The sequence below is a fragment of the Taudactylus pleione genome, unplaced genomic scaffold (assembly GCF_031769625.1).
Source record: "Taudactylus pleione unplaced genomic scaffold, aTauple2 ptg000496l, whole genome shotgun sequence".
NCBI lineage: Eukaryota > Metazoa > Chordata > Amphibia > Anura > Myobatrachidae > Taudactylus > Taudactylus pleione.
Genome location: NW_028284898.1, coordinates 392,712 through 418,570, shown reverse-complemented (window position 1 = coordinate 418,570; position 25,859 = coordinate 392,712). Strand labels below are relative to the sequence as shown.

Genomic DNA, 25,859 nt, shown 5'->3' with positions numbered 1-25,859 from the left:
AGCAGTTTATGATTGTTGGGCAGCTGACATAGTGATGTTTGCTTGGCACCAAGTTTGAACTGCCCAGCTATAAAAGCTTACTCTGTGCACCATACTGGTGCCAGAGCACCAGATCCCCTGTCTGTGCTCCAGTATTTCTCTGCTCTCTGTTTGATTAAACCCTGGCTTGTTGCTCCTTCTGCATCTATGCCTGTGACCTGGCCATGTCTTGTGTACCCATTTTATACCTCCACTTGTAACCCTGGCCTTGGCTTGTCTGACCAGCCCCAGAGTCCACTGATTCTGTACCATGCCTATATTCCAGCAGTCACCTCTAGGGGGCAGTGAGAGAGCCACAGCCTACAGATCCAATGCAGCACAATCTTATGGCAGTTCTTGATGATATGGCCTTACGGCAGTTCCTGATGAGAAATGAGAGGTCTGTTAGACTGCGCTCCTTGATTCTGCCAGAGCTAACCCTCATCTGATGGCATCTCTGAAGTGTGACATTTAGTATTTAATCTGTATTAGAGATCACGAAATGTTTAACATTTCAAATGTGTGTTTGGCTGCACTATTGGATGGAAATTGTTAGATTTGAAAGCTAGAACACGTTCTTTAATTCGGCAGCTGTTGTGGATATGTTCTATAGTTTTACAATTGTTCTCTAGCACCACAAGTGATTCAAGAGTTCAGCATTTCATCACAGTATGTTTGCCTTTAATTTAGGTATATAATATAAAGTTTAAACCTAGATTTATGGTTAGCAGAGTATTTGCAGGATAAATTGAGAGATCTCCCTATCAAAACCAGTGTTTCCATTAATTTCTATTTAATATGATTTTAAATGACTTTTTCACTTTTCTATTGGGTACATGAGAAAAAGGTACATTTTAATAAACCTTTCAACAAATATAGTACAAAAATGGGCACCAAAAAGTGAGTTTTCTTCTCCTGCCTCTTTGCACTCCTCTTGCAAGCTCTGACTATATTACTCCTGGTAGCAGCACACGCAGAATGCAACTATTGATGAAAATACATCCTGATATGCCATAAGGTTAAATTTGAGATATACATCTTGTTTATACAGATATAATCTCATGCAGAATCACCCTTTCCTTTGCTACCATTCTATTTGCTAGCCAATTTAAACAGCTTTATAGAATTCAAGACCAGAAATGCTATTTAAATATGAGTTTAAAAAGATATTACAAACAGAGATTGTACTGTACAACCAATTTATTTTCAACTATTAATCAGGCTCATAGACTATACTGTACCATATCACCATAGTTTTATATTACCCAGATACAAGTATCTATAACAACTGAGTACATCCATGTTTATAACCTCCCTGAAATGTTAATTATCTAATCTGCCACAATTTACAGTAGTTTAATCTAGTGAAATATTACCAAATTTATCTAACTTTTTTATACACTTTTTACTATACAAGCTGTAACAACAACATCTATAAAAGATACAACAGCAACATCTAATGCAGAAGGGCAAAGAATACCAACAGGCTTGCCTGCGGCAGATACATCTAAACAAGATGAAAATATAAAATCAATAGAAGCCACAACAGGAATGTCTGCAGAACATACAGCAATAGCAACACCAGGAAAATCTGTATACTCTACAGTGTTTATAGATGCTGCAACTCCAGGAACCATTGCACAAACATCTATAGGAGCCATAGAAACATTGACATCACCATCATCTGTAGTAGACACAACACCAAATACAGGTATGGCAACAACAGTAAAAGCTGTAGAAAGTATAAAACCAGTAGAAGCTACAAGAACTGCACAAACACCAAGAGTTTCTGAAGTTACAACATCACCAATAAAACCTACAGTAGCAGCAACAGGAAATGCTTCTAATTGTACAACAGCAGTTATAACATTAACAACAAGAGGAATAAGTCTAGCAGAAAGTACAACAACATATACAGATATTGCAACAAGTACAATTAAAGATGATCTAACAAAAACAGCAATCACACAGAGTACAGTAAGAACTTTAGAACCAACTGCAGATGGTATACTAACATCTACAGGTGCTAAAACAATGGAAATAGCAAACTACACTGGAACCTTACCAAATATAAAAGTGTCAACTGTATTAACAATAACAGCAGCTGCGGAGGATATAAGAACACCTTCAGTTGCATCAACACAAGGTGCTGTATCTACATCATCTATAGGAGGTACATCAGTAGTGACATCTAGCATAACATCAGAAGGTAAATTAATATCTACAGGAGTTACAACAAAAGAAAAAGCTGTAGATAGTGTAACATCAAAACCTACTGAACAACACCTAGGAACAACAAAATCCAGAGAAACAACTGCAATAGTAATGCCAGGAACAGCTACAGGAGGTAAAACAACAATTACTGATGCTGCAACAGGAACAGTTAAATCCAAAGAAACAACAACAATAGTAATGCAAGAAACAGCTACAGAAGGTACAACGACACTTACTGATGCTACAGCAGGAACAGATACATTCAAAGAAACGACAACAATAGTAATGCCAGGAACAGCTTCAAAAGGTACAACAACAAATATTGATGCTACAACAACTGGAACAACTAAATCAAAAGAAGCATCAACAATAATAATGTCAGAAACAGCTACTGAAGGTATTACAAAGCATACTGATGCAACAACAGGAACAGATAAATCCAAAGAAACAACAACAATAATAATGTCAGGAACATCTGCAGAAGGTATAACAACAAATATTGATGCTACAACAACTGGAACAACTAAATCAAAAGAAGCAACAATAATAATAATGTCAGAAACAGCTACAGAAGGTATAACAAAGCTTTCTGATGCTACAACAGGAACAGATAAATCCAAAGAAACAACAACAATAATAATGTCAGGAACAGCTACAGAAGGTATAACAGCAAAATCCAGAGTAACAACAACAACAGTAATTCCAGGAATAGCTACAGAAGGTTTAACAACACTTACCAATGATCCAGTTACAGCAACATCTAAATCCAGGGAAACAACAACAATGCTAATACCAAGAACATCTACAGAGAGTATAACAATACTTACAGGTTCTACAACAACAGCTAAATCCAAAGAAACAACAGCAACAATAGTAATACCAGAAACAGATACAGAAGGTGTAACAACATTTACAGATATTACAACAACAGGAACATCTAAAGCCAGAGAAACAACAACAATAGTAATGTCAGGAACAGCTACAGAAGGTAAAACAACACTTACTGATGCTACAACAGGGAAAGATACATCCAAAGAAACAACAACAATAGTAATGCAAGGAACAGCTTCAGAAGGTATAACAACACTTATTGATGCTACAACAGGAGGAACATCTAAAACCAAAGAAACAACAATAGTAATGCCAGGAACAGCTTCTGAAGGTATAAAAACAAATATTGATTCTACAACAACTGGAACAGCTAAATCAATTGAAGCAACAACAAAAGTTATGTCAGGAACAGCTACAGAAGGTAAAACAGCACTTACTGATGCTACAATAGGAACAGATAAATCCAAAGAGCCAACAACAAAAGTAATTCCAGGAACAGCTTCAGAAGGAATAACAACAAATATTGATGCTACAACAACTGGAATAGCTAAAACAAAAGAAGCAACAACAATAGTAATGTCAGGAACAGCTACAGAAGGTATAACAACACTTACTGATGCTACAACAGAAATAGATAAATCCAAAGTAACAACAACAATACTAATGCCAGGAACAACTTCAGAAGGTATAGCAACAAATATTGATGCTACAACAACTGGAACAACTAAACCAATAGAAGCAACAACAATAATAATGTCCGGAACAGCTACAAAAGGTATAACAAAGCTTTCTGATGCTACAACAACAGGAACAGCTAAATCCAGAGTAACAACAAAAATAGTAATTCCGGGAACAGCTACAGAAGGTGTAACAACACTTACCAATGATCCAATTACAGGAACACTTAAATCCAGGGATACAACAACAATTGTAATACCAAGAACATCTACAGAAAGTATAACAGCATTTACAGGAGCTACAACAACAGATAAATCCAGAGAAACAACAGCAACAATAGTAATAACAGGAACAGATACAGAAGGTATAACAACATTTACAGATACTATAACAACAGAAACATCTAAAACCAGAGAAACAACAACAATAGTAATGCCAGGAACAGCTACAGAAGGTAATACAAGACTTACTGATGCTGCAACAGGAACAGTTAAATCCAAAGAAACAACAACAATAGTAATGCAAGGAACAGCTACAGAAGGTATAACAACACTTACTGATGCTACAGCAGGAACAGATACATCCAAAGAAACAACAACAATAGAAATGCCAGGAACAGCTTCAAAAGGTACAACAACAAATATTGATGCTACAACAACTGGAACAACTAAATCAAAAGAAGCATCAACAATAATAATGTCAGAAACAGCTACTGAAGGTATTACAAAGCATACTGATGCAACAACAGGAACAGATAAATCCAAAGAAACAACAACAATCGTAATGTTAGGAACATCTGCAGAAGGTATAACAACAAATATTGATGCTACAACAACTGGAACAACTAAATCAAAAGAAGCATCAACAATAATAATGTCAGAAACAGCTACAGAAGGTATAACAAAGCTTTCTGATGCTACAACAGGAACAGATAAATCCAAAGAAACAACAACAATAATAATGTCAGGAACAGCTACAGAAGGTATAACAGCAAAATCCAGAGTAACAACAACAATAGTAATTCCAGGAATAGCTACAGAAGGTTTAACAACACTTACCAATGATCCAGTTATAGCAACAGCTAAATCCAGGGAAACAACAACAATGCTAATGCCAAGAACATCTACAGAGAGTATAACAATACTTACAGGTTCTACAACAACAGCTAAATCCAGAGAAACAACAGCAACAATAGTAATACCAGACACAGATACAGAAGGTATGACAACATTTACAGATATTACAACAACAGGAACATCTAAAACCAGAGAAACAACAACAATAGTAATGTCAGGAACAGCTACAGAAGGTAAAACAACACTTACTGATGCTACAACAGGGAAGGATACATCCAAAGAAACAACAACAATAGTAATGCAAGGAACAGCTTCAGAAGGTATAACAACACTTATTAATGCTACAACAGGAGGAACATCTAAAACCAAAGAAACAACAATAGTAATGCCAGGAACAGCTTCTGAAGGTATAAAAACAAATATTGATTCTACAACAACTGGAACAGCTAAATCAATAGAAGCAGCAACAAAAGTTATGTCAGGAACAGCTACAGAAGGTAAAACAACACTTACTGATGCTACAATAGGAACAGATAAATCCAAAGAGCCAACAACAATAGTAATGCCAGGAACAGCTTCAGAAGGAATAACAACAAATATTGATGCTACAACAACTGGAATAGCTAAACCAATAGAAGCAACAACAATAATAATGTCAGGAACAGCTACAAAAGGTATAACAAAGCTTTCTGATGCTACAACAACAGGAACAGCTAAATCCAGAGTAACAACAAAAATAGTAATTCCGGGAATAGCTACAGAAGGTGTAACAACACTTATCAATGATCCAATTACAGGAACATTTAAATCCAGGGATACAACAACAATGGTAATACCAAGAACATCTACAGAAAGTATAACAACATTTACAGGTGCTACAACAACAGCTAAATCCAGAGAAACAACAGCAACAATAGTAATAACAGGAACAGATACAGAAGGTATAACAACATTTACAGATACTATAACAACAGGAACATCTAAAACCAGAGAAACAACAACAATAGTAATGCCAGGAACAGCTACAGAAGGTAATACAAGACTTACTGATGCTACAACAACTGGAACATCTAAAACCAAAGAAACACCAACAATAATAATGCCAGAAACAGCTTCTGAAGGTATAACAACAAATATGGATGGTACAACAACTAGAACAGCTAAATCAGTAGAAACAACAACAAAAGTAATGTCAGGAACAGCTACAGAAGGTAAAACAAAGCTTATTGATGCTACAACAACAGGAACAGTTAAATACAGAGTAACAACAACAATAGTAATTCCAGAAATAGCTACAGAAGGTATAACAACCCTTACCAATGATCCTATTCCAGGAACAGCTAAATCAAAAGAAACAACTACAATAGTAATGTCAGGAACAGCTACAGAAGGAATAACAACACTTACTGATGCTACAACAGGAACAGATAAATCCAAAGAAACAACAACAATAGTAATACCAGAAACAGCTTCAGAAGGTGGAACAACCAATATGGATGCTACAACACCTGGAAAAGCTAAACCAAAAGAAGCAACAACAACAGTAATGTCTGGAATAACTACAGAAGGTATAACAACATTTACATATACTAGAACAACAGGAACAGCTAAATACAGAGAAACACCAGTAACAACAGTAATGCCAGGAACAGCTATAGAAGGTATAACAACAGTTACTGATGCTTCTACAACAGGAACAGCTAAATCCATAGAAACAACAATAGTAATTCCAGGATCATCTTCAGAAAATATAAAAACATTTAGCAATGCTACAACAGGTACAACTAAATCCAGAGAAAAAACATCAATAGTAATGTCGGGAACAGCATCAGAAGGTAGAACAACACATACTGAAGCTACAACAACAGTAACAACTACAGAAGCTGTAACAACATTGGCTGAAACTACAGCAATATTAGTAAAAGTAATAGGGACAACTATTGATAAAGCAAAAAAAGAATTTACAACAATAGGAATTACAGAATCATCTGGAGATAACACAGCATTATCTAACAAACCTACAAATAGAACAACAAATATAGGATATAAAAAAACAACATCTCCAGAAAGTTTTGTGACAACATCTGTGGAATTTGCAAAAGAGGTACCTACAGTGTTTGCAGATTCTACAACAAAAACAGCAACAACCCAAACAGTTTCACAAAGTTCACCTAGAGATGAGACAACTCTAGCAAAGGCAGTATCTACAAGAATTGAAATTTCTACAGCAGCAGGTGAAACAACATTATTGCCTACAAGAACAGCTCCAGATATCACAGAAGCTTCAACCACAGAAACCACATTTATGTTAGCCACTTCAAAGTATAGTGCAACAGCAGTAAATGTGGAAACAACATCAGTCAACACAGTTAAGGACGTTACAGTAGCATTCACAGACATGATTCCCACAAACAACAAAACTATAGATGAAACCCTTCCGAGCAGAACGATAGAAGGGACAAATGCAGCAACTATGGGAGAAACAAAAAAGACTACAAAGGTAACTACAGTAGCAGCCCGAGAGTCTGCAACTACAGTAATGAAAATGGCAAGCACAACAATGGGAGCTATAATAGCAGCATCCATTGCATCAAATAGGGGAGCAGCAAAAGACAGTACAACAACAGACAAAAGAAACATATCAATGGCTGTAGTTACCAAGGATACAACAAGAGCATTTATACCAACAACTATACCCATGGCAACTGTACAAAGAGCGTCTTCAGATGTTGTAACAGTAACAAAAAAAGTAGAATACACAACAAAAGACAGCAAAGCAGTGAACTCTACAACAGCAGGAGTGACAACAGAAATTACTGCATCAATACTTCCAACAACAAAAATAATAACCACAGCTTTAATATCCGGATACCCTACAGACTCTGCAACTATTAAAAATACAGAGTTGAAAAAAGAAGTGACAACTTTCAAAGCTACAACAGGAGTAAATACAACCCTTTTAGATGCATCAACTACAGAATATACAGCACATGTAACTAAGGGGGCAGAAAAGGAAATTGCTACAAAAGTTATATCAGACCCAACTACAATTATAGAGAAAAAAACTGCACAGACTGTGTCAGCCATACTTCATACTGCAGAAGCAAGCACAGTGGGAACTACAGCCACTGACCCTGCTAAACAAACAACTGCAGAAGCTAAAATGAGACCAAGTACATCAGATAAATCATTGACTACCACAGAAATACCAACATATCTCTCAGCCTCTGCAGGAGCTACCAAACAGCCAGCCATCAAGATTACAGCAGGAACATTATCAGACTCAACTTCAGGGGCAGCAAAAACATCTTCATCTGCAGAAACAATACAGATAACAAAATTAGTTACGGACACAAGACTCGTAAAAGATGCTGGGACAGATTTAACAACAGAATCTATTTCAGAAAAAATAATAAAATCAAAAAGCACTATGGAGCCTACAAAGATGGTACCAACAGGAAATTTGAAAGGTGTAACTTCACAGGCCACAACTCTTACAACATCACAAACTTTGCTAGATGGAATAGGCAAATTATTGACAACAAAACCAGTAGATTCTACTCTTCTGATTAACGATACTACTACAAGGGGAACTACAAGAGCAGCTACAACTAATCAAACAAAGGGAACAGATTTTACTCTAACAATGACAACGGTTAGTGGTAAAAGTGTAGGAGTTTTTATAGATGACGCCACTGGAGTGAGTACAACTGTCACAAATAAGACTACTACTACAGCAACTACCGAAAGGACTTCAAAATCCACAAATGTAATGACTATGACTACATCAACAAGCCTAAAAAGTATCAAAACTATCAATACAACAAAAGAAAGCCCTATCAATGTAACAATGGGGACTACTCATATAAAAATATTAATCAATACAACAGAAAGTAGACTGTCTGTTGGAGAACCGACCGTAGGCTATAGGACTAGTGGTGTAACATCAAACACAACAGAAACTGGAATGACCACAAGGAAAGATGTTACAGTTTCTGTTAATAGAACAACTCCTTACAGAAAGACAAATATTACAACCGACATGACTGCAGTCATTGCATTGCAAACATCAACTACAACAACAAGACCACCAGGTAAAGTTTTACTTCTTGTATAATGTAATAAACGTCTCTCCCTCTTTCTAATCTCATTGCAAAGCAGCTCACTTAGATAGTTTGTCCATCCAAAACTGATAAAGGCCTTAAGCTGCGTACACATGGTACAATTTCAATGAACGATATGAACAATAACAATATTGTTCATCGTTAAATTGTTCACATCATTCATTTTTATGTAGCCAATGACCAATGAACGACCAACAATGCGCATTCCCGCATGGACGATAACGATATCGTTGATCTGCCATGCATGTAGGCCAACCGAACAATATTGTTCATTTTCCATAGGGGTATGCGATCGTTGGTCATTCGTCATTGGTGATATTTTTTGTGTGGATGGACAATATCGTTCATCCAACACATTGGGAAAATTCAAGGGAGTTTGTTCAGTGATATCGTTCGCTGAACATATCGTCCCGTGTGTACGCACCATAAGTGTAAGAAAGAGTCCCAGGGAAAGTTTTAAATTGGAGTATGCGACTAGGTGAATGCAAGTGGTTCATGGTTGGATAGGTGTCACCAACTTCTCTTAGAGCAATTCCAGCCATTACCAGAAATTTATATTCAAACTCTTTATGTTTGCAAAATATCTTCTCTACTATCCACTTTTTTTGTAATATTAATGGGATGTTATCTTCTTTATATATATTTTATACTGTGTGACACTCTTCTCAGTTGACCACATTTGCATAGTGCATGTTCTGATTGCTGGCTATAATTAATCACTGTCATTATCTGGCACTCACAGGTGCATTTAGAATTGACACTAGCATTTGCATTGTCAGTGAATAGTTCCAGTCAAATATCCTATCCTCCATTATGTTTATTCAGAATAAAGTGTCAGAATTTATCAAAGTGATGTTTTGGTAAGCCAATATCAAAGAAAAAACCACAACCAAAGACTGCTACTCTATGTCAGCATGTCAGCTTTAATAACTAGGACACATACAATTGGGGCCAATGTATTAATCATTAGTTTGGAATAATGACCAGGAAACTATGGAGAAAAAGCAACATTTACATGTGGTTCTGATTGTTGACATTTCTTAAATTGAATGTGGATTAAGGGGCCCATTTATCAATGAGTTTTATCATACGCATCTCATGTATGATAATGGAGCTCCAGCCCATCAGCTCTTAACTGTCATCTGTTTGAAAAATGACAGTTGGTAGCTGATTGGCTTGAGCAGCATTTATCACATGCAACAAGCTTTAAAACTCATTGCGTATGATAAATCTCATTGATAAATGAGGCCCAAAGTATGATGTTTCTAAAAATAAAACATCAAGAGCAGCATCTGTTGCAGGTATCCAGTAGGTTTATTGTTTTAGAGAGTAATTTTGCTTGAAATCCCTCTCAAAAATTAATTTTTGGCTATTAGTGCACAACTTTAACTGTACATTTCCCATCATTACTATCTTCTGGCTCCTATAAAAGTTAATGAGTACATTAAGCAGCAAGCTATATATCTACAGCCAAAGCTCCTAAAGAGTCCAGATTGTGCCTTTTGTTAGGTATGGTAATTGGTAACCATACAATTAAATCAGATGATTGCATTATGTCATGTTTGGGGTTTTTAGATCTGAGTCTGGACCCATGGACTGGGCTGAGGGGTCTTAGCAGTGGTTGAATCAGAGGTCTACTCATGGTTTAGACCCATGTGGTAAATGCCTGGTGCCTTCAGAGAGGTCAGTAACACCTGCATGGCTCCAGGTCTGTCCCTGGAGTCAATAGAGTGTAACTCAACCCCTTACACTGAAGAAAGGAATAAGGGGCCTGGAACCAGTGTTTGAGGACTCAGGGAACAGAGTAGTGAAAAATATATGTAATTGGTAGCCCACCTGGAATCTTATAACAGATGCTGCAATCCGTTTACCAGAGATGAGTCACTGGTGCCTAAACTTTCAAGGAGAAATTTAGATCCAGTGCCCAATCCCCAGCAAACAGCCTGAATGCTGGAGCAGAGACTCATCACTAACCCCAACACTCTAAGGGAGGATCCTCAGGGCAACTACCACCATTGATAGCGGTACTGATGGTATAGTTCATAGGGGAGTCTCAGAGTAGGTCAGGGGCTTCAATACTTATACAGTATAAGCAATGTATTGTAGATCAGAAAGGTAATCTTAAGTACAATGAAGTTATAGTTTACTTGTTCCTGCAATAAAAAAGAAGAGTTGTACTCAGGGGACTTGCTTGTAATCAGGATCACTGTAGGCAAAATACTTGACACGTAGAAGCACTAGGAAAGTCTATATGATGCCCAGGAGACTTCCGACTAATATACAGGCTAAAAACAGGAATAAGTCAAAGGCTTGGACCATACTTGAACCGGATAGGAACCACATCTTTGCAGATGTAGAACCGGAATAGATCCAGAGACTTGACCGGAATGGACAGGGAGACTTGAACTGGAATGAACCTCAACAAGTTGCCAATAAATTTCAGCAACTGACGTGTCATTTAAATGCAGAATGCATCTCAAAGTTTGACCATGTTTTCACCAGCCCCGACATCTTGCAAATGATGCTGGGACAGTACTGATATGAGACACGGTCTAATGGCCATGAATACAGGCAGTGGTCCTCCTGCCCTGGCCTGGTTTAAAATTAGAGTGAGAGCAAAATAGAGAACATTACGCATGTGAGAGGTCTTGTTTCCTTTCTTATTGAACCACCCTCATATTATAATTTTGGTCTGACCCAAAAAGAAAGATTTCTTATTGCCGCAGTTCAGGGCCATAAGGAATATTTTTTCACTAGGATGTAATATTGGAGAGTTGCCATGACAGGGGCTCCGATAGGAGCATGTCTCAGTGATCACTGAGAAGTAATATGACTGCATTACAGTTACATTACCTCTTCCATAGCCCACTCAGCTACCGACAGACCTTGGTGTAAGTGCCATCCGGAGCCACTGGAGAGGTAGTGGATTCCTCTCCCGAAAAAACCTGTGAAGGGATGGCATTGGTGGCAAGGGCTTTGAATTCCAGAATTTGGTAAATCAGGCAGCATAGCAGCCCCCATTAACACCTATGAGGGCTATGGGGGCTGCAGCTGCTGTTGGAAAATTCTTTTTTTTAAAACACAACATTAATATTGATTTTTCAAAACATTGACGACAGATAAATCAGGACACTGATAATAAGAACATCCCAGCATTGCAAATGTACATTTCCCTGGCAGGTGACCCTCTATGCAGCCGCCGGATATGGCGTGCGGGTGGGGGGTGATAAGCAACAGAGCAAAGCAGCCAAGTGCTTGGTGCCCTAGTGGGGAGTAAGAAGTAAATAAAAGTAAAGAAGTAGAAGCACAAGATGGTACAGTGTCCTGCTCGTAAGAGCTTACATTCTAAAGGGGAGGGCAAACAAACAGGTGTGACACAGATGGGGTAGGCAAGGAGGAAGGAGTATGTAGCAGCAAGTTAAGATGAGAGCTGGAATGCTTTGACCCCATGGTAATTGAGCTAGCTGGTGGGATCGCAGATTGTCTGATGCTGCGTCCTTGGACACAGCTCGGATAAGAGTGATACATCTTGCTGCATTACCATAGTAGCTGCCATATTAGCAGCTGTAATACCGCTTGCAATCTTTGCTGAATCATCCCTACTTTGGGGTTCAGGGGTCATATCAAAAGTCCACCAAATAAAACCTTAAATGGATATATTCCAACAGAGGATGTACTGACTATGACCAGAAGAATTGCCAATCTTAACACATTCTCCACATAGGCTGTGTTGTCTTGTCAAGTGATTGTTTGCCATCGCGCATATGTATAAGATGCACTATGCATACAGCGATTGTATTGCGATTATGGACGCACAGAGGAATCCATTGCAAAGTGACTGACAGGCTGTCGAACGTTTGGGGGTGGTAATGGTGGTGGTCAGAAAAACACAGGCATGTTTGTCTGTTTGAACGCCAATCCATGGGCGTGCATAAATTATCCACTGCGTTTGCATACACAGCATGAGAACTCTCTGCGTGCAAGAAAACGCGCAGTGTCTGTGGCTGGTTGTACCTCTTGTGACTGCCCGACGTACGTTGATGGTACCGAAGTTTACGGAGAAGATCAACATTGGGCGGATATGAGAAAGTGGGCGTCTTTATGGTGAATGAGCTTTGGCAGGAATTAGCATATTTTTGCAGCTGCATTCCATGCAAATTTGCAGCTGCGATCACATTAATTATCGCTGATGAATCAGGCCCTTGATCCTCATACATTTTTCTGCTATTGTTTCAGTAGTTCTATTAGAAGAAAACATTGTCTTCAAATGTCCTTAAAACAACTTTGTTGAATAAATCCTATTTATATCTCCATAAGCAAGTTCCATTCTAAATGACTGATACCGTCTCAGTAACATATGTACAGTAACATACTTCCTGACACATCCCTGATACATGTGTCACTGGCATATTTATGTATGCAAAGTAAATATGTTTTTATTCATGTTTTCTTGTAGTGGCAATAGAATATGCAGATTTGCCCAGCTGGGGTATCATTCTTGTTTGCCTGGGAGTGATGTTTGGAACAGTATTGTCTTTGATTCTCTGTTGTGGGGTAAGTCTAATCTATTTCTATGGGTAAGGTGGTGCCATTTTAAAATATTATACATAAGACCAGATGCACGAAGGAAAAGAAAGATTAATCAGTATTTAATAATTAGTTTACATTGCATGATGTGTAGTCAGATAAACAGTTTACTGTGATGGAAACATGTTTAAGTTATATATATAGAACAGGCTTACAATTTCCCCCTAAAACAGGCTTACAATGTGCACCTAGAACAGGCTTACAATGTGCACTTAGAACAGGCTTACTATGTGCACCTAGAACAGGCTTCCAATGTGCACCTAGAACAGGCTTACAATGTGCACCTAGAACAGGCTTACAATGTGCACCTAGAACAGGCTTGCAATGTGCACCTAGAACAGGCTTACAATGTGCCCCTAGAACAGGCTTACAATGTGCCCCAGAACAGGCTTACAATGTGCCATGCTGTAGCTCCCACCCCATTACCCATACCTGCTTGGTCGCTTGGCCAGAGTCTTTGCTTTCTTCTACACATGCACAATCTTTCAAAAGAGATTGCTGGAAAGATGTTGCTGCTGGTATGAGGTCTGTGGAGTGGGCACTGCAAGGGAGGGGTGTCCATCTGCATGCACTCGGCCCAATGCACAACGGTGGTCCCTTTTTGTTAAAATTTATCTGACTGGACAAATAAAATAGTGCTCCATCTGATCAATATTGTCTTCTGTGCTGGTAGACTTTTATGCTGTCCATACACTGACCAGTTCATCTGTTTGGTCTAAAAATGGGTCAACATGATCAGTATTCAGGTTGGTTATTTGTGTGAGTGGCAAATATGGATGTATTTCAGTTGTTGAATGCATGGGACAATATATTATTATTATTATTATTATTACTATTATTCACAAAACTTATAGACGCAAGACATTTCAAAACATGGGATGCAAGCTATATTTAGCCAATGCTGTACATGCACTAATATTGTCCAAGCATAGGGATATGCGCCGACTGCCGTGTTTTGGTTTTGGATTTGTATCTCCTTCAAGGTTTTGGATCTGGATTTGGTTTTGCAACAGACCCTCAATTGTTTTGGTTTTGGATCTGGATTTTTTAAATAAAAAATAGAAGTGCCAGCTGTACCCAGTGGTTGGGGAAGGAGATGATGGTATAAGTGAGGGAAGGAAAAGCACATGGGTGAAGAGTGACCTGCTCATTAGAGCTAACACTCCATAGTGGAGGGGCAAACAGACAGAGGTGGCAGAGAGGGGAGAAACAGTGAGTAAGGACCTTGCAATGGTGAGCAAGGATGAGAGCTGGAAGGTTTTACTAAAGATGTGGGCTTTGAGAGCCCAATTAAAGTTTGGAGAGAGGTGGAGAGTTTGATAGTAGGATCTCTTCCAGCTTTACTGGGGCTTGTTAATGTGGTACAGATGTACAAACACTTATCCTCAAATTCCTCCAAACACAGTTATTTTTCTCACCACAGACTTTGGTACTAAGCATGTGGCCTGCCACACTGTGTTGTGTTTAATCAGGGACTTTATACCAATTCTATTGTGACAAAATACTAAAATTCCAGGATACTATAAGTGACTTTGGATGCAATTAGAAGCGACATAGATGCTAAATTCATAAATAATTCATAAATAAGTATAAAAGTCCAGGAATCACTTCCTATGGTGGAGAATCTAAGTCATGCCAGGCATCTTGCACTATATGGCGCAAAAAGAAGAGGTATATGAGGGCAAATATGTAAGAAGATGGCACAAGATAACATACATGCTAATAGAGGTTATCTTTTGGCAACATTTACCAAAATGCCAGATAATCCAATTACTATAATTAAAATGGGATGCGGTCAAAATGCCGATGACCGGGAAGCCGTCTGACAAAATACCGGCATCTAAATCCCGACGTGGGAATAAAGACAGGTGTCAAAATCCTGACGCCCATCTAGATCCCGACACCGGAATCTAGACAGACGGCTTCCCGAACTAATGTATTGTAAGCCGGGCAGTGTTATCACTTAGCTGTGGGGGGGAGGGTTAGGTAGGGAACCCCCGGGGGGATTTAGGGTTAGGCACCACCCTGGGAGTGTTAGGTTTAGGGTGTGGGGAGGGGGGTAAGGGATAGTCACCACCAGGGGGAGGTTAGGGTTAGGCACCACTAAGGGAGGGTTAGGGTTAGGGGGGGGGGAGGGGAGGGTTAGGGTAGTTACCAGCCCTAGTTGGGATCCTAACGATTCGGGCATTCAGCATTGGTATTTAGTCCACCAGGAATACATCTGGCGATATTACATACCAATTCCATTAAAATGCAGTATATACAGTTAAAGGTTAAAAAAGAAAAAAAAATCTTTGTTTGATATATTATTATGAATTATTTTACAGATTACATGACAGATGACATCATGATTTAACTAATTACATATATAGCCCATTAGCTATTAGTTCACCATATCTCTGTTCCATCTTGAGGATTTCTGTATACAGTACATGTCTTTGTGTTTTTCTCTACCATTATTTTGTTTTTTGCAGATGATTTACCTGAGAAAAAAGTCTCGTTACACTAGAAATGTCTATGTAGTTAATGAGCCATGATTTTCCAAGGAATAGACACATTGAGACAATCAAAAAATCTTTGTCTCTGAATTGGAAGCTCAGGAGAATGTTCTCAGCAGGTTCAGTGTGGTTGATGTCATGCGTCTTCTGCTGTAGGTTAGTACCTGAAGAGATATATGCTGGATAAGGTGAAAAGTCATGTGTGCTGTATTGTAAGTCAAGGACAACGCTACAGTAGACGCCAGGATTCAGAGTAATATGAAATGGAGCTCAAAGCCTGAAATGCTGAAGGAACAAGAATGTGCCAGACACAATAAATGACACTAGGGAACCACAATGCCTCTCTGTTTGCCCAAGTGCTGCTATATGGGTGCCAGGTGCATGTCAAGGTGTCTTCCAAAGAACCCTGTAAATCAATCTGTTCTTCTGTGGGTTGTCTGATGGTCCCAAAAATGCATTGGATGGAAACCATAAAAACATCTGAATATTTTAAATGTTTTACTTCTGAAAATATTCATAGCACTTTCTAAAGGAGTTGTTTGCTATATGATTGTTTGACCAGGAAATGTATATATTTTATGTGAATTCTCTATAAGCAGCATAATTTATAATACATAAGTGCATATAGTGTTCTGTATAACAGTATGTGGCCTGTGACTAAAATCAACTAATTGGTGACTTTATTGAAATGAAGTTGCTATCGCATAATGTTATGCTCACCTATACTAAATCTGTGTTTAATTATGAGAATTGTACTATTATAGGTGGTGGTTATTCCCAAATAATCCAACCTTCTTCATTACCAATAAATAACGTACAGGTTCTGCCATAAAAACAGTATGTATGATGTTCCTCCAATCCCGAAATGAAGCTGTATAGATGCCCATTTTTGTGCACTGATCACCTCAATAATGGTAATGAATTGTAAGGTGTTTAAATACAGTACCAGGACAATTGTTGCTTAGCTGAATATAAATGACCATACACATTGGTAGTCCTTTTTGGCAGGGTAATTTAGGTAACTCCAGACTCTACTAGAATGCTGAATAATGTTAGTGGTAGAAGCATGAACGTAAAAAGATTTGCCATGACTTGTCTGGTTCCAATGTACAGGGGCACCGAGAGGAGGGGGATCAGGTACAATTTACCCGGCCTGGGCTTCCAGAGAGGCCCAGTGGGGGACTGGGTCTGGCTCCGCCCCTCCCTCCTTACTCACTAGCTCGCAGCAGCCCAGCCAGTGGGAGATTGCTGTGGCTGCTGCTTAGCAGCCGCGAGCAATCTCCTATGCCTGAGGTGGGGGAACGATCACACTGATCGCGCCCCCCCATGGCTTTGTGCCAGGCTGAGGGGCTCACAGTGCCCCCTCCCTGGTGAGCGGTGCTGCAAAAGTAAGTCTTTTTTTTTTTCTTTGAGGGGGCGTGGCCACTCCTCCAGCGATTAGGCCATGCCACCTCTTTACCAGGGCCCGGCGCCGCTCTCAACGGCCCTGCCAATGTGTACTACAGTAGGACTCTCTTCTAATATCCAGCTAGGGTCCATATTAATTGCATGTTTGCCAATTGCTCAGGTGCCTAATATAACAAACGACTCTAAAACAAATTCCAAAAATGTTGTTCATTTTTCATAAACTGCACAATTTTATGTTTTTTGCCCACTTTATAGGGTCTACTTATAAGCCCTAGATGGAAAATAAAGTATCAGACATTCAGCTCCTAACTGCCATGTCACAGGCTGTGTTTGAAAAATGACAGTTAGCAGCTGGAATCCCATTATTGCAATCCAAGGCTTAGTAAATAGACCCCTATGTCTGCAAATTATAAACTGTATGTTTTCATTTTATTAACAGTGTTCTATTTATTAAACTCCTATGGGAGTTTTAAAATGTAAAAATATGATAGAATTGTTTGTAATTCTAAAAATATGTAAAATAAATGTTATCTTTCTGTTTATGTTAAACTGTGAAGAAAAAAAAAACATGTTTACATAAAAATAGTTTTATTAAAAATTAAATGTATATGTCTTTTTTTTGAGTCTCCTGCTGCATTGTAGACCATGGTGTTGTATGCTTAGCTGTAACTGTAAGGAAAAGACTGCATACTACTTTCACTACTTTCCTTAACCCGCTCCACCCTGCTTTGAGTGAGGTGTTAATAGGACCTACCACACTTGGATATTCTTTTCGCCCCTCCTTGAGTGGTGAGCTCACAGCAAAGTGACTGCCTCCTGTACTGAGGCTTTCCGACACTCCCTTCAGTTGAGGTTAGAATTCAAAGCAGTATTTATATAATTTCATATATTTAGACCCTTGTGGCCAAGTCATCCAGATTCAGACAGTTAGTAAGAAGAACATTGCAGGATTTTTTACCTTTGACAACTGCTGATCTCTGCAGCACTTCTCCTTGCGCCTACAGGTTTTAGCATGCCTCTCTTTTTAATTACTTGGCTACTGCTGTGTAGAGAACTGCTTCTGGCATCAGCAGAGAGTTGTAATAATCATTTTAACTTTGCTTTAGTGTGAGTTGGTATTTAATAGAGATTACTGTATCTTCTACAGCTTAGTTTGTCAACAAGTTTTCACCATGAATCTGGGAGATATAAAGTACAGTATTTCTGTGAAAAAAATTGTGAGTCTTGTTCTTCTCAACCAAACAGTAATGTCCTTTGACAAAAAAATTTGCACCTCAAAAAAAGTAACTGGTAAACTAAATTTGATTTACTGTTTTAAAAAGTTGGTTAGTTCAAAAACACATTTACCCTCCTCTTAGAAACTCCTCTTACTGAGTAAATGAGAAAACATCCTGCAATTTAGTAGATATTTTTTTTTACACAGAACCAAGTTTATTTATTTCACTAATCTCTAGTTTTTTATTTAAACCAACAAAGGTTAAAAACATAAAAATATTACTTACCTAATTTTTTTGAACACATCTATATACACATGCACAGATGCACACACACACACACGGATATAAAAAAAAATACTAATGGATTAAAAACAAAACATTGATGGGGACAATACAATAATATCATAAAGTATCTAACATGTATAATTGGTCAAGGGGGCCCATATCACACACCCTGCATTTACTCACCTCCTGCCCATCCTGTCAGCCACCCACACCCTTATTCTAGTGATTTCTGCAGAAATATATTACTTCTTCAATTCCTGATTAAGGCAGCATCCCTGTGGAGTTTTTATGTTCTCCCTGTGTTTGCATTAGTGTCCTCTAGATTCTCCAGCTTCCTCCCACATGCCAATAACATACTGGTAGCTTAATTGGTTATGTGTGTCTATATGATAGATAATATAGATCATAAACTGTACTGGGGCAGGGGCTGATGTGAATTACTAAATATCTGTAAAACGGTGTGTCATATGTTTTGCGCTCTACAAATAACTATTAGAAATAAAAAAATAAACAGTCACCAGAATAATGTTTTTTTCTGTGCATGTGGGGGCAACATTTTTTCAAGGGGGATGGGGGCAACGGATAGCTGCAGATGGTCCCCCACTCTTAAAATGTACCTGAACAAAATGCTGAAAATAGAGTCTGTAGATGCTGCACCAGTTAGACTGGGTATTATAAATTAATTTTGGGGCCAATATATCAATAGAGTAGAAAAACATATTAAAGTTCACATCCAATTCACTGTGTTTCAACATATTTACTGTGCCAATATGAAGAGCCTAAGTCAGTGGTTCCCAAGCGCGGTCCTCAAGACTCCCCAACAGTCCAGGTTTTAGAGATACCCAAGGTTGAGCACAGGTGCTCATTCATGGATACCTCTAAAACCAGTACTGTTGGGGAGCCTTGAGGACCCCTTTGGGAACCTCTGGCCTAAGTAGTACTTCCAAAATACTGCTGTACTGCCAAAAACAACCACCTTACAGTCATCGCACAGTCTATCACATAGTATGCAAAATACTTTTCTGTACTTCCACAATGTGCACATGCACTGAACAAAATTCAAGCATTAGCGTAAAACCAGCCAACTGATTAAATAAAGGGAAAAGTTTAGAGTTAATCACTGGGGGATGGGGGCTTTGTTTATTGGTAGGGGCATCAATATTGTTTTTCCTGCTTCATATCCCATACAGACAAGGGATCATCAGTCAGGTATTTACTGTAATCACACAGGGTATAAAGGTAAAGGTTTCCTCTGAGTAAAATAATCCTGCCAGAGTCAAGTTACTACAAGGCACAGCAGATCGTTGAACCAGCACTAGTGATGCAACTAATAAAAACAAAATAGGAACAGTGTACAACAAAGTAAGACATTTGCCAGCTATACTGTTCCACAATTTATCACAGGCAGCACAGGAGGAGCTACAGGGGATCCTTTCACTCATGCAGTCTTTGCCAAAATTCCTGCTAACACCATCTGAAAATGACGTTAACTTTTGTCTTCAAGATCTACTGGTTACTGTGTATCAATTAAAAGGTATGCAACTATGTAATCAGTAAGAACACTTTACTTGATACAATTTTCTGTTTGATTGACAACAATAAAAAAAAATTGTACAGGTTGCATGAAAGTTAATGTGATGAACTAATGTAATCTCTTCCCATGCATGAATAGGATAGGCAACATAGCTGTGTGCACAGGGCACATAGTGACATTGGTGTGAGTGGTGGGTGAATAGGATAGGCTACATAGCTGTGTGCACAGGGCACACAGTGACATTGGTGTGAGTGGTGGGTGAATAGGAGGCTACATAGCTGTGTGCACAGGGCACACAGTGACATTGGTGTGAGTGGTGGGTGAATAGGAAATTACATAGCTGTGTGCACAGGGCACACAGTGACATTGGTGTGAGTGGTGGGTGAATAGGATAGGTTACATAGCAGTCTGTGCACAGGGCACACAGTGACATTGGTGGGAGTGGTGGGTGAATAGAAGAGGCTACATAGCAGTCTGTGCACAGGACACACAGTGACATTGGTGTGAGTGATGGGTGAATAGGAGAGGTTACATAGCAGTCTGTGCACAGGGCACACAGTGACATTGGTGTGAGTGGTGGGTGAATAGGATAGGCTACATCACAGTCTGTGCACAGGGCACACAGTGACATTGGTGTGCGTGGTGGGTGAATAGGATAGGTTACATAGCAGTCTGTGCACAGGGCACACAGTGACATTGGTGTGAGTGGTGGGTGAATAGGATAGGCTACATAGCAGTCTGTGCACAGGGCACACAGTGACATTGGTGTGAGTGGTGGGTGAATAGGAGAGGTTACATAGCAGTCTGTGCACAGGGCACACAGTGACATTGGTGTGAGTGGTGGGTGAATAGGAGAGGTTACATAGCAGTCTGTGCACAGGGCACACAGTGAAATTGGTGTGAGTGGTGGGTGAATAGGAGAGGTTACATAGCAGTCCATGCACAGGGCACATAGTGACATTGGTGTGAGTAGTGGGTGAAGGCGCTGCTACCACCAGTCTGTATAGTGCTGCTGGTCACGTGGGCCACTCCCACGACAGGGCCCCTATGAAAAGCAATACAACTAGAACACCTCAAATACAATGAAATGTTGGCTGAATCGATTTTTATCATGTGCGAAGCAGTGAGTAACAGCTTGTAATCTTATATGAGACTTATGGTGAGGCAAGATGTGGATGGGGGGGTGAGACTGCACATTGGACCCCTCCTCTCTTTAACCACCCTTGCCTCTACATGCTGGTTATAACAGAGGTGCTGCAAGAGAGCAGCATGCCCCAACACTATACATGTACTCTCTTCAATGCGCAGGTTCACCTTATGTTCATAGTAAGCTGATCTCACAACAATGATTTTACATATATAGGATTATATACAGTCTACAACAGAGGTTCCCAAACTCAAGGCCCCCATACATCAGCAACTGATTGCAGCAATCGTGCAATTTGCAATCGATTGTGTATAAAAATCTTTCCCTTTTTCAATCGATTGTGGCATCTCTGCAATCTGCAATCGATTGAAAAGGGAAAGATTTTTATACACAATCGATTGCAAATTGCACGATTGCTGCAATCAATTGCTGATGTATAGGGGCCTTCAGTCCTCAAGGCACCCTAACAATCCAGGTTTTAAGGATATCCATGATTGACCACAGGTGACTTGATTAGTACCTCAATTTGATTTAACCAACTGTGCTGAACCATGGATATCTCTAAAACATGAACTGTTGGGGTGTTTTGAGGACTGCGTTTTGGAACCTTTGGTCTAGACCCATATCAAGTGGCATACTCTATTTTTCCAAAACCCTCTGGATGAAAAGAAATGTAATCCAGAGTGAAGATTGCCAAACACATTAAGGACACCCATTAATATATGTTCCTTATTTGCCCCTTAATCTCATTTAAATAATGTCAGTGTAAAAGTAGAGACACCTGACTATACCATATAGTACTTGGGAAGGAAAGCCTGCACTCTAACCAATTCTCCCCATGGCTGATGCAATCTTCTCCTTTTGCCAACATGCTCTACAAAATCCATATACTTTGGTGGGAAATGACTGTGCAGACTGAGGGCCTGATTCAGAGCCGAACGCTCTGACCAGAGCGCTCGCTCTGAATCAGGGCCCTCCTCCCTAAAAATGGAGCGGCCTCGTGGACGCTCGCATAGCTGTGGGTTACCACCCACAGCTATAGCGAGCGTCCATGATGATGGTCGCGATGGTCAAGACCATCGCGACCATCGGGCTTGCGATGAGACCCTGCGGTAGTGTCTCGGTGACCGCAAGCCCTGGAGTGATTTTGGCTCAATCAGAGCCAAAATCACTCCCACTGACATCACTAGTGATGTCAGTGGGGCCGGACCCAGACAGCAGGCGTTCCAATGGGAACGCCTCCGTCTGGCAGCCACTCCCCTGGCACGCCCACTAAAGGGGGCGTGCTGTCAGTCACCATCGACAGCATGCCCCCTTTGGTGCGAGACCCCGAGCGACGTATTCCTCGTCACTCGCCGGGTCTCGCGCATGCGCACGACGGAGCTTCCTCCGTTGTGCGCATGCGCATTCGGGCACCATCGACCAGCTTGCGAGCGTCCTTCGCTCGCGAGCGGGTCCGAAGCAGGCCCTGAGGGCCTGATTCATTAACAATGGCAACTGCAATTAGGCACGCATTCAGCCTATTACTGCGTACTGAATGAATAATCGCAGTGACTATTCCAAACCATCACAGAATGATTGACAGGAAGTTCAATATGTGGGAGGTGTTGGGGGGGGTGGTCGGTAAAACGGAGGCGTGCCAGTGCGTTTGAATGCCATAATATTTGGGTGTGCATTAATTATCCACTGCGATGTCGTACACAGTCTGAGGACTCATAGCGTGCAATGAAATTAGAAATACCTGAGTAAGGTCAGAGCTTCTGCAAGTGCGCATGAGGCTGCGAGGGTACTCGATTGTACCAATGGTTTTGCAGTCTTGCTGAACATTACAGATGTGTGTAAGGTAAAGTGGGCGTCCTCAGGTTGTGCTGTGGCATAGCGATCACAATAGATTAGCATACTATTTCATTTGAACTGCATGCGTAATAGCTATTGCAATTGCAGCTGCGATCGGTAGTGAATCAGGCCCTGAGTCCCAGAACGAGGATCTGTGCTCTGTAATTCACTGTAGGTACAGTTTGTAACAAATGTTGCATCATGTGTTGAATACTAACAATATGCAAAGTCAGGTTACCATCATTCTCAGTTATCATGTTTCACAATTAAATGGGTCAGTGATATACAGTATGCACAATGAAGGGAAATAAATTATATTAGTAACAGATGACAATTCATATTAAAATATGACTTCATGTCGTGTTAGGTGGGAAAAACCAATTGCTGATGCAATAATTGAGCTGGAGGATTTACAGTAACTAAAGGTGCGTACACACGGTATGATAATATAAACAATATGAACGATAATGATATCGTTCGACGATAAATCATTCATGTCGTTCAGTTGTATGCAATGAATTACCAATGATGCGCGTTCCCGCATGGAAAATAACGATGTCTGTAGTCCGTACATGCAGGCCAGCTTGGACGATATCTTGAAGGATTGCCTGTTCAGAGATGTGGCAGGATGACTTCACTGAAAGATATCTATCATAGAAATCTTTCAGTGTGTACACCCACGATCGTTTGCCCTACACTACAGAAAATTCAAGGGAAATCGTTAAGCAATATGATTGATTGTACAGATCGTACCGTGTGTATGCAGCTTAATACTTTATCCCATTTTTCTTTTTCTGTTCTCATTATTGATATCTTGTCTGCTGTACAGTGTTAAATAACGGTTTACAATGCTACGCTTGAATAAACTATAAATAAACATTTAATTGTATGTCAGCTGCTTGATATTTAAGTTAAAAGGGTCTATTTATCATTCAATATTTGTAGGATATCCACCACAAATATTAAGGATCCCCAGAAGTACCATGGAGGGATTAGACGTCTTCCGCAGTTTCTTCATTTCCAACCTCAAATGCAGTCCCCATAGGTTTCTAAGGGGGCTGCTATGCAGTCAGATTTACCAAGCTCTTAAATGCTAATCATTCCAGAGTTTGGCCCTGAGAGCTAATGCCATCTGCAGATGGTGTTAGTCTATAGTAGCTTATGGGTACATGTTTCACAAATTCTATCCGTCGGTCGTTATGCATGTGCCGACTGGTGGCCATGCATGTACTTTGGCCGCAGAGGAATCAGGGCCTGATTCAGAGCAGGACGCTATTTGCGCTCGCTCGTTCAGAAAAATGGGCTGGCTATTTAAATTGAGCACTCGCTCTTTGTGGTCTGTTGATGCCTCTATGTCTGAGCGAGCGTCCGAAATATGCGCTCGCTATTTTGTAAAGATGCCCCTTGGCCGTTCGCATCATACGTCATCTCCGCTATTTATTTGATTAATCGAGTACATTGAAAGGCGTATGAACTGCTCGCTATTCTTGTGGTAGCATTTTCCTACCGCAATCATGTGAGCAGTTGAGGCTAAAAGACAACCAAGTGACGTGGTCGATGACGCTGCTTTGTTAATTATGCACACCCTTAAAACGCCCGCTTTGACCGTTTGACACGCCTGCGTTTGGATCTCCACTCCCCGTTTTCAAGCACCTTCCCCTGTTACCACCCACAAACGCCTCATCCTGTCACTCAAATTAGCAGCCCCTCGCTATTTTGCGAGCACAAGATTTCCGACCACACTGACTGGTTGGCGCATGCGCATTACGACCCATAGCAATGCGCAGATGTGCGAACATCGCTCGCAGCGAACGAGCGGCCGCTTACGAGCGGCTCTGAATCAGGCCCTCAGTGTGATAGCTATGATGGGCTCTTATTAAAGCCTATCTCGTGGCAGTGGAAAAAAAGAATATTTTCATGAAAATATTCATATTCATGTTGCGAATTTACGCGAACAATATTTATCCCATCCACAAAAATGCAGCTTTGTCACTGGATATACCAGCTTTATCAGGGACAAGTGTGCCTTCCCATGAAGCTGGTATATCAAGTTAAAATCATTATTGTGGACTCACCTTTTGGGGTACACCTGAATCCTACTCCTGGCAACATCTCCTTATAGGATTCTCATCCATAAACATTATAGGCACCTCACACTAAAGGCTTTGTGGTTTTCCATCGTGATGTCCACCTCCCACACATGGGCCTGCATAGGCTGCAGCCAGAAGCTCCACTCACAGGCTGCTCTGTGAGAACAATACTATTGCTACATTTTTGTTTTTTGATTTTATATTTCTATCCACTTGCCTTTTTTTTACCATAGCAACATTGTTACATTCTCAGTTGGGAACAGTAATCATTTATCTCAAGATTACTATTATATTAGTCTTGTATGCATACAAGTTTC

General features: G+C 39.9%; 1 protein-coding gene across 2 annotated transcripts; it reads left to right on the top strand.

Moving 5' to 3' along the window:
- The first annotated feature begins 2,670 nt into the window (after window positions 1–2,670).
- Window positions 2,671–17,983, top strand: LOC148502459 (uncharacterized). 2 transcript variants are annotated; one of them, XM_088449808.1, is made up of 3 exons: window positions 2,671–8,911; window positions 13,398–13,495; window positions 16,183–17,983. In XM_088449808.1, the coding sequence occupies exons 1-3, from the start codon at window positions 2,695–2,697 to the stop codon at window positions 16,192–16,194; spliced, it is 6,327 nt and encodes a 2,108-aa protein (XP_088305934.1). In that variant the 5' UTR covers window positions 2,671–2,694; the 3' UTR covers window positions 16,195–17,983. The 2 variants fall into 2 exon arrangements, with proteins under 2 accessions (XP_088305934.1, XP_088305933.1); XM_088449807.1 differs by having other exon boundaries at window positions 16,003–17,982.
- The last annotated feature ends 7,876 nt before the right edge of the window (window positions 17,984–25,859 follow it).

What these genes read in the sequence shown, in the direction of transcription:
- LOC148502459 (XM_088449807.1), top strand. Translation starts at nt 2,695, where the DNA reads ATGTCAGGAACATCTGCAGAAGGTATAACAACAAATATTGATGCTACA. An exon ending in TACAACAACAAGACCACCAG is followed by an intron (nt 8,912 to 13,397) that starts GTAAAGTTTTAC and finishes GTTTTCTTGTAG; the next exon opens with TGGCAATAGAATATGCAGAT. An exon ending in CTTTGATTCTCTGTTGTGGG is followed by an intron (nt 13,496 to 16,002) that starts GTAAGTCTAATC and finishes TGTTTTTTGCAG; the next exon opens with ATGATTTACCTGAGAAAAAA.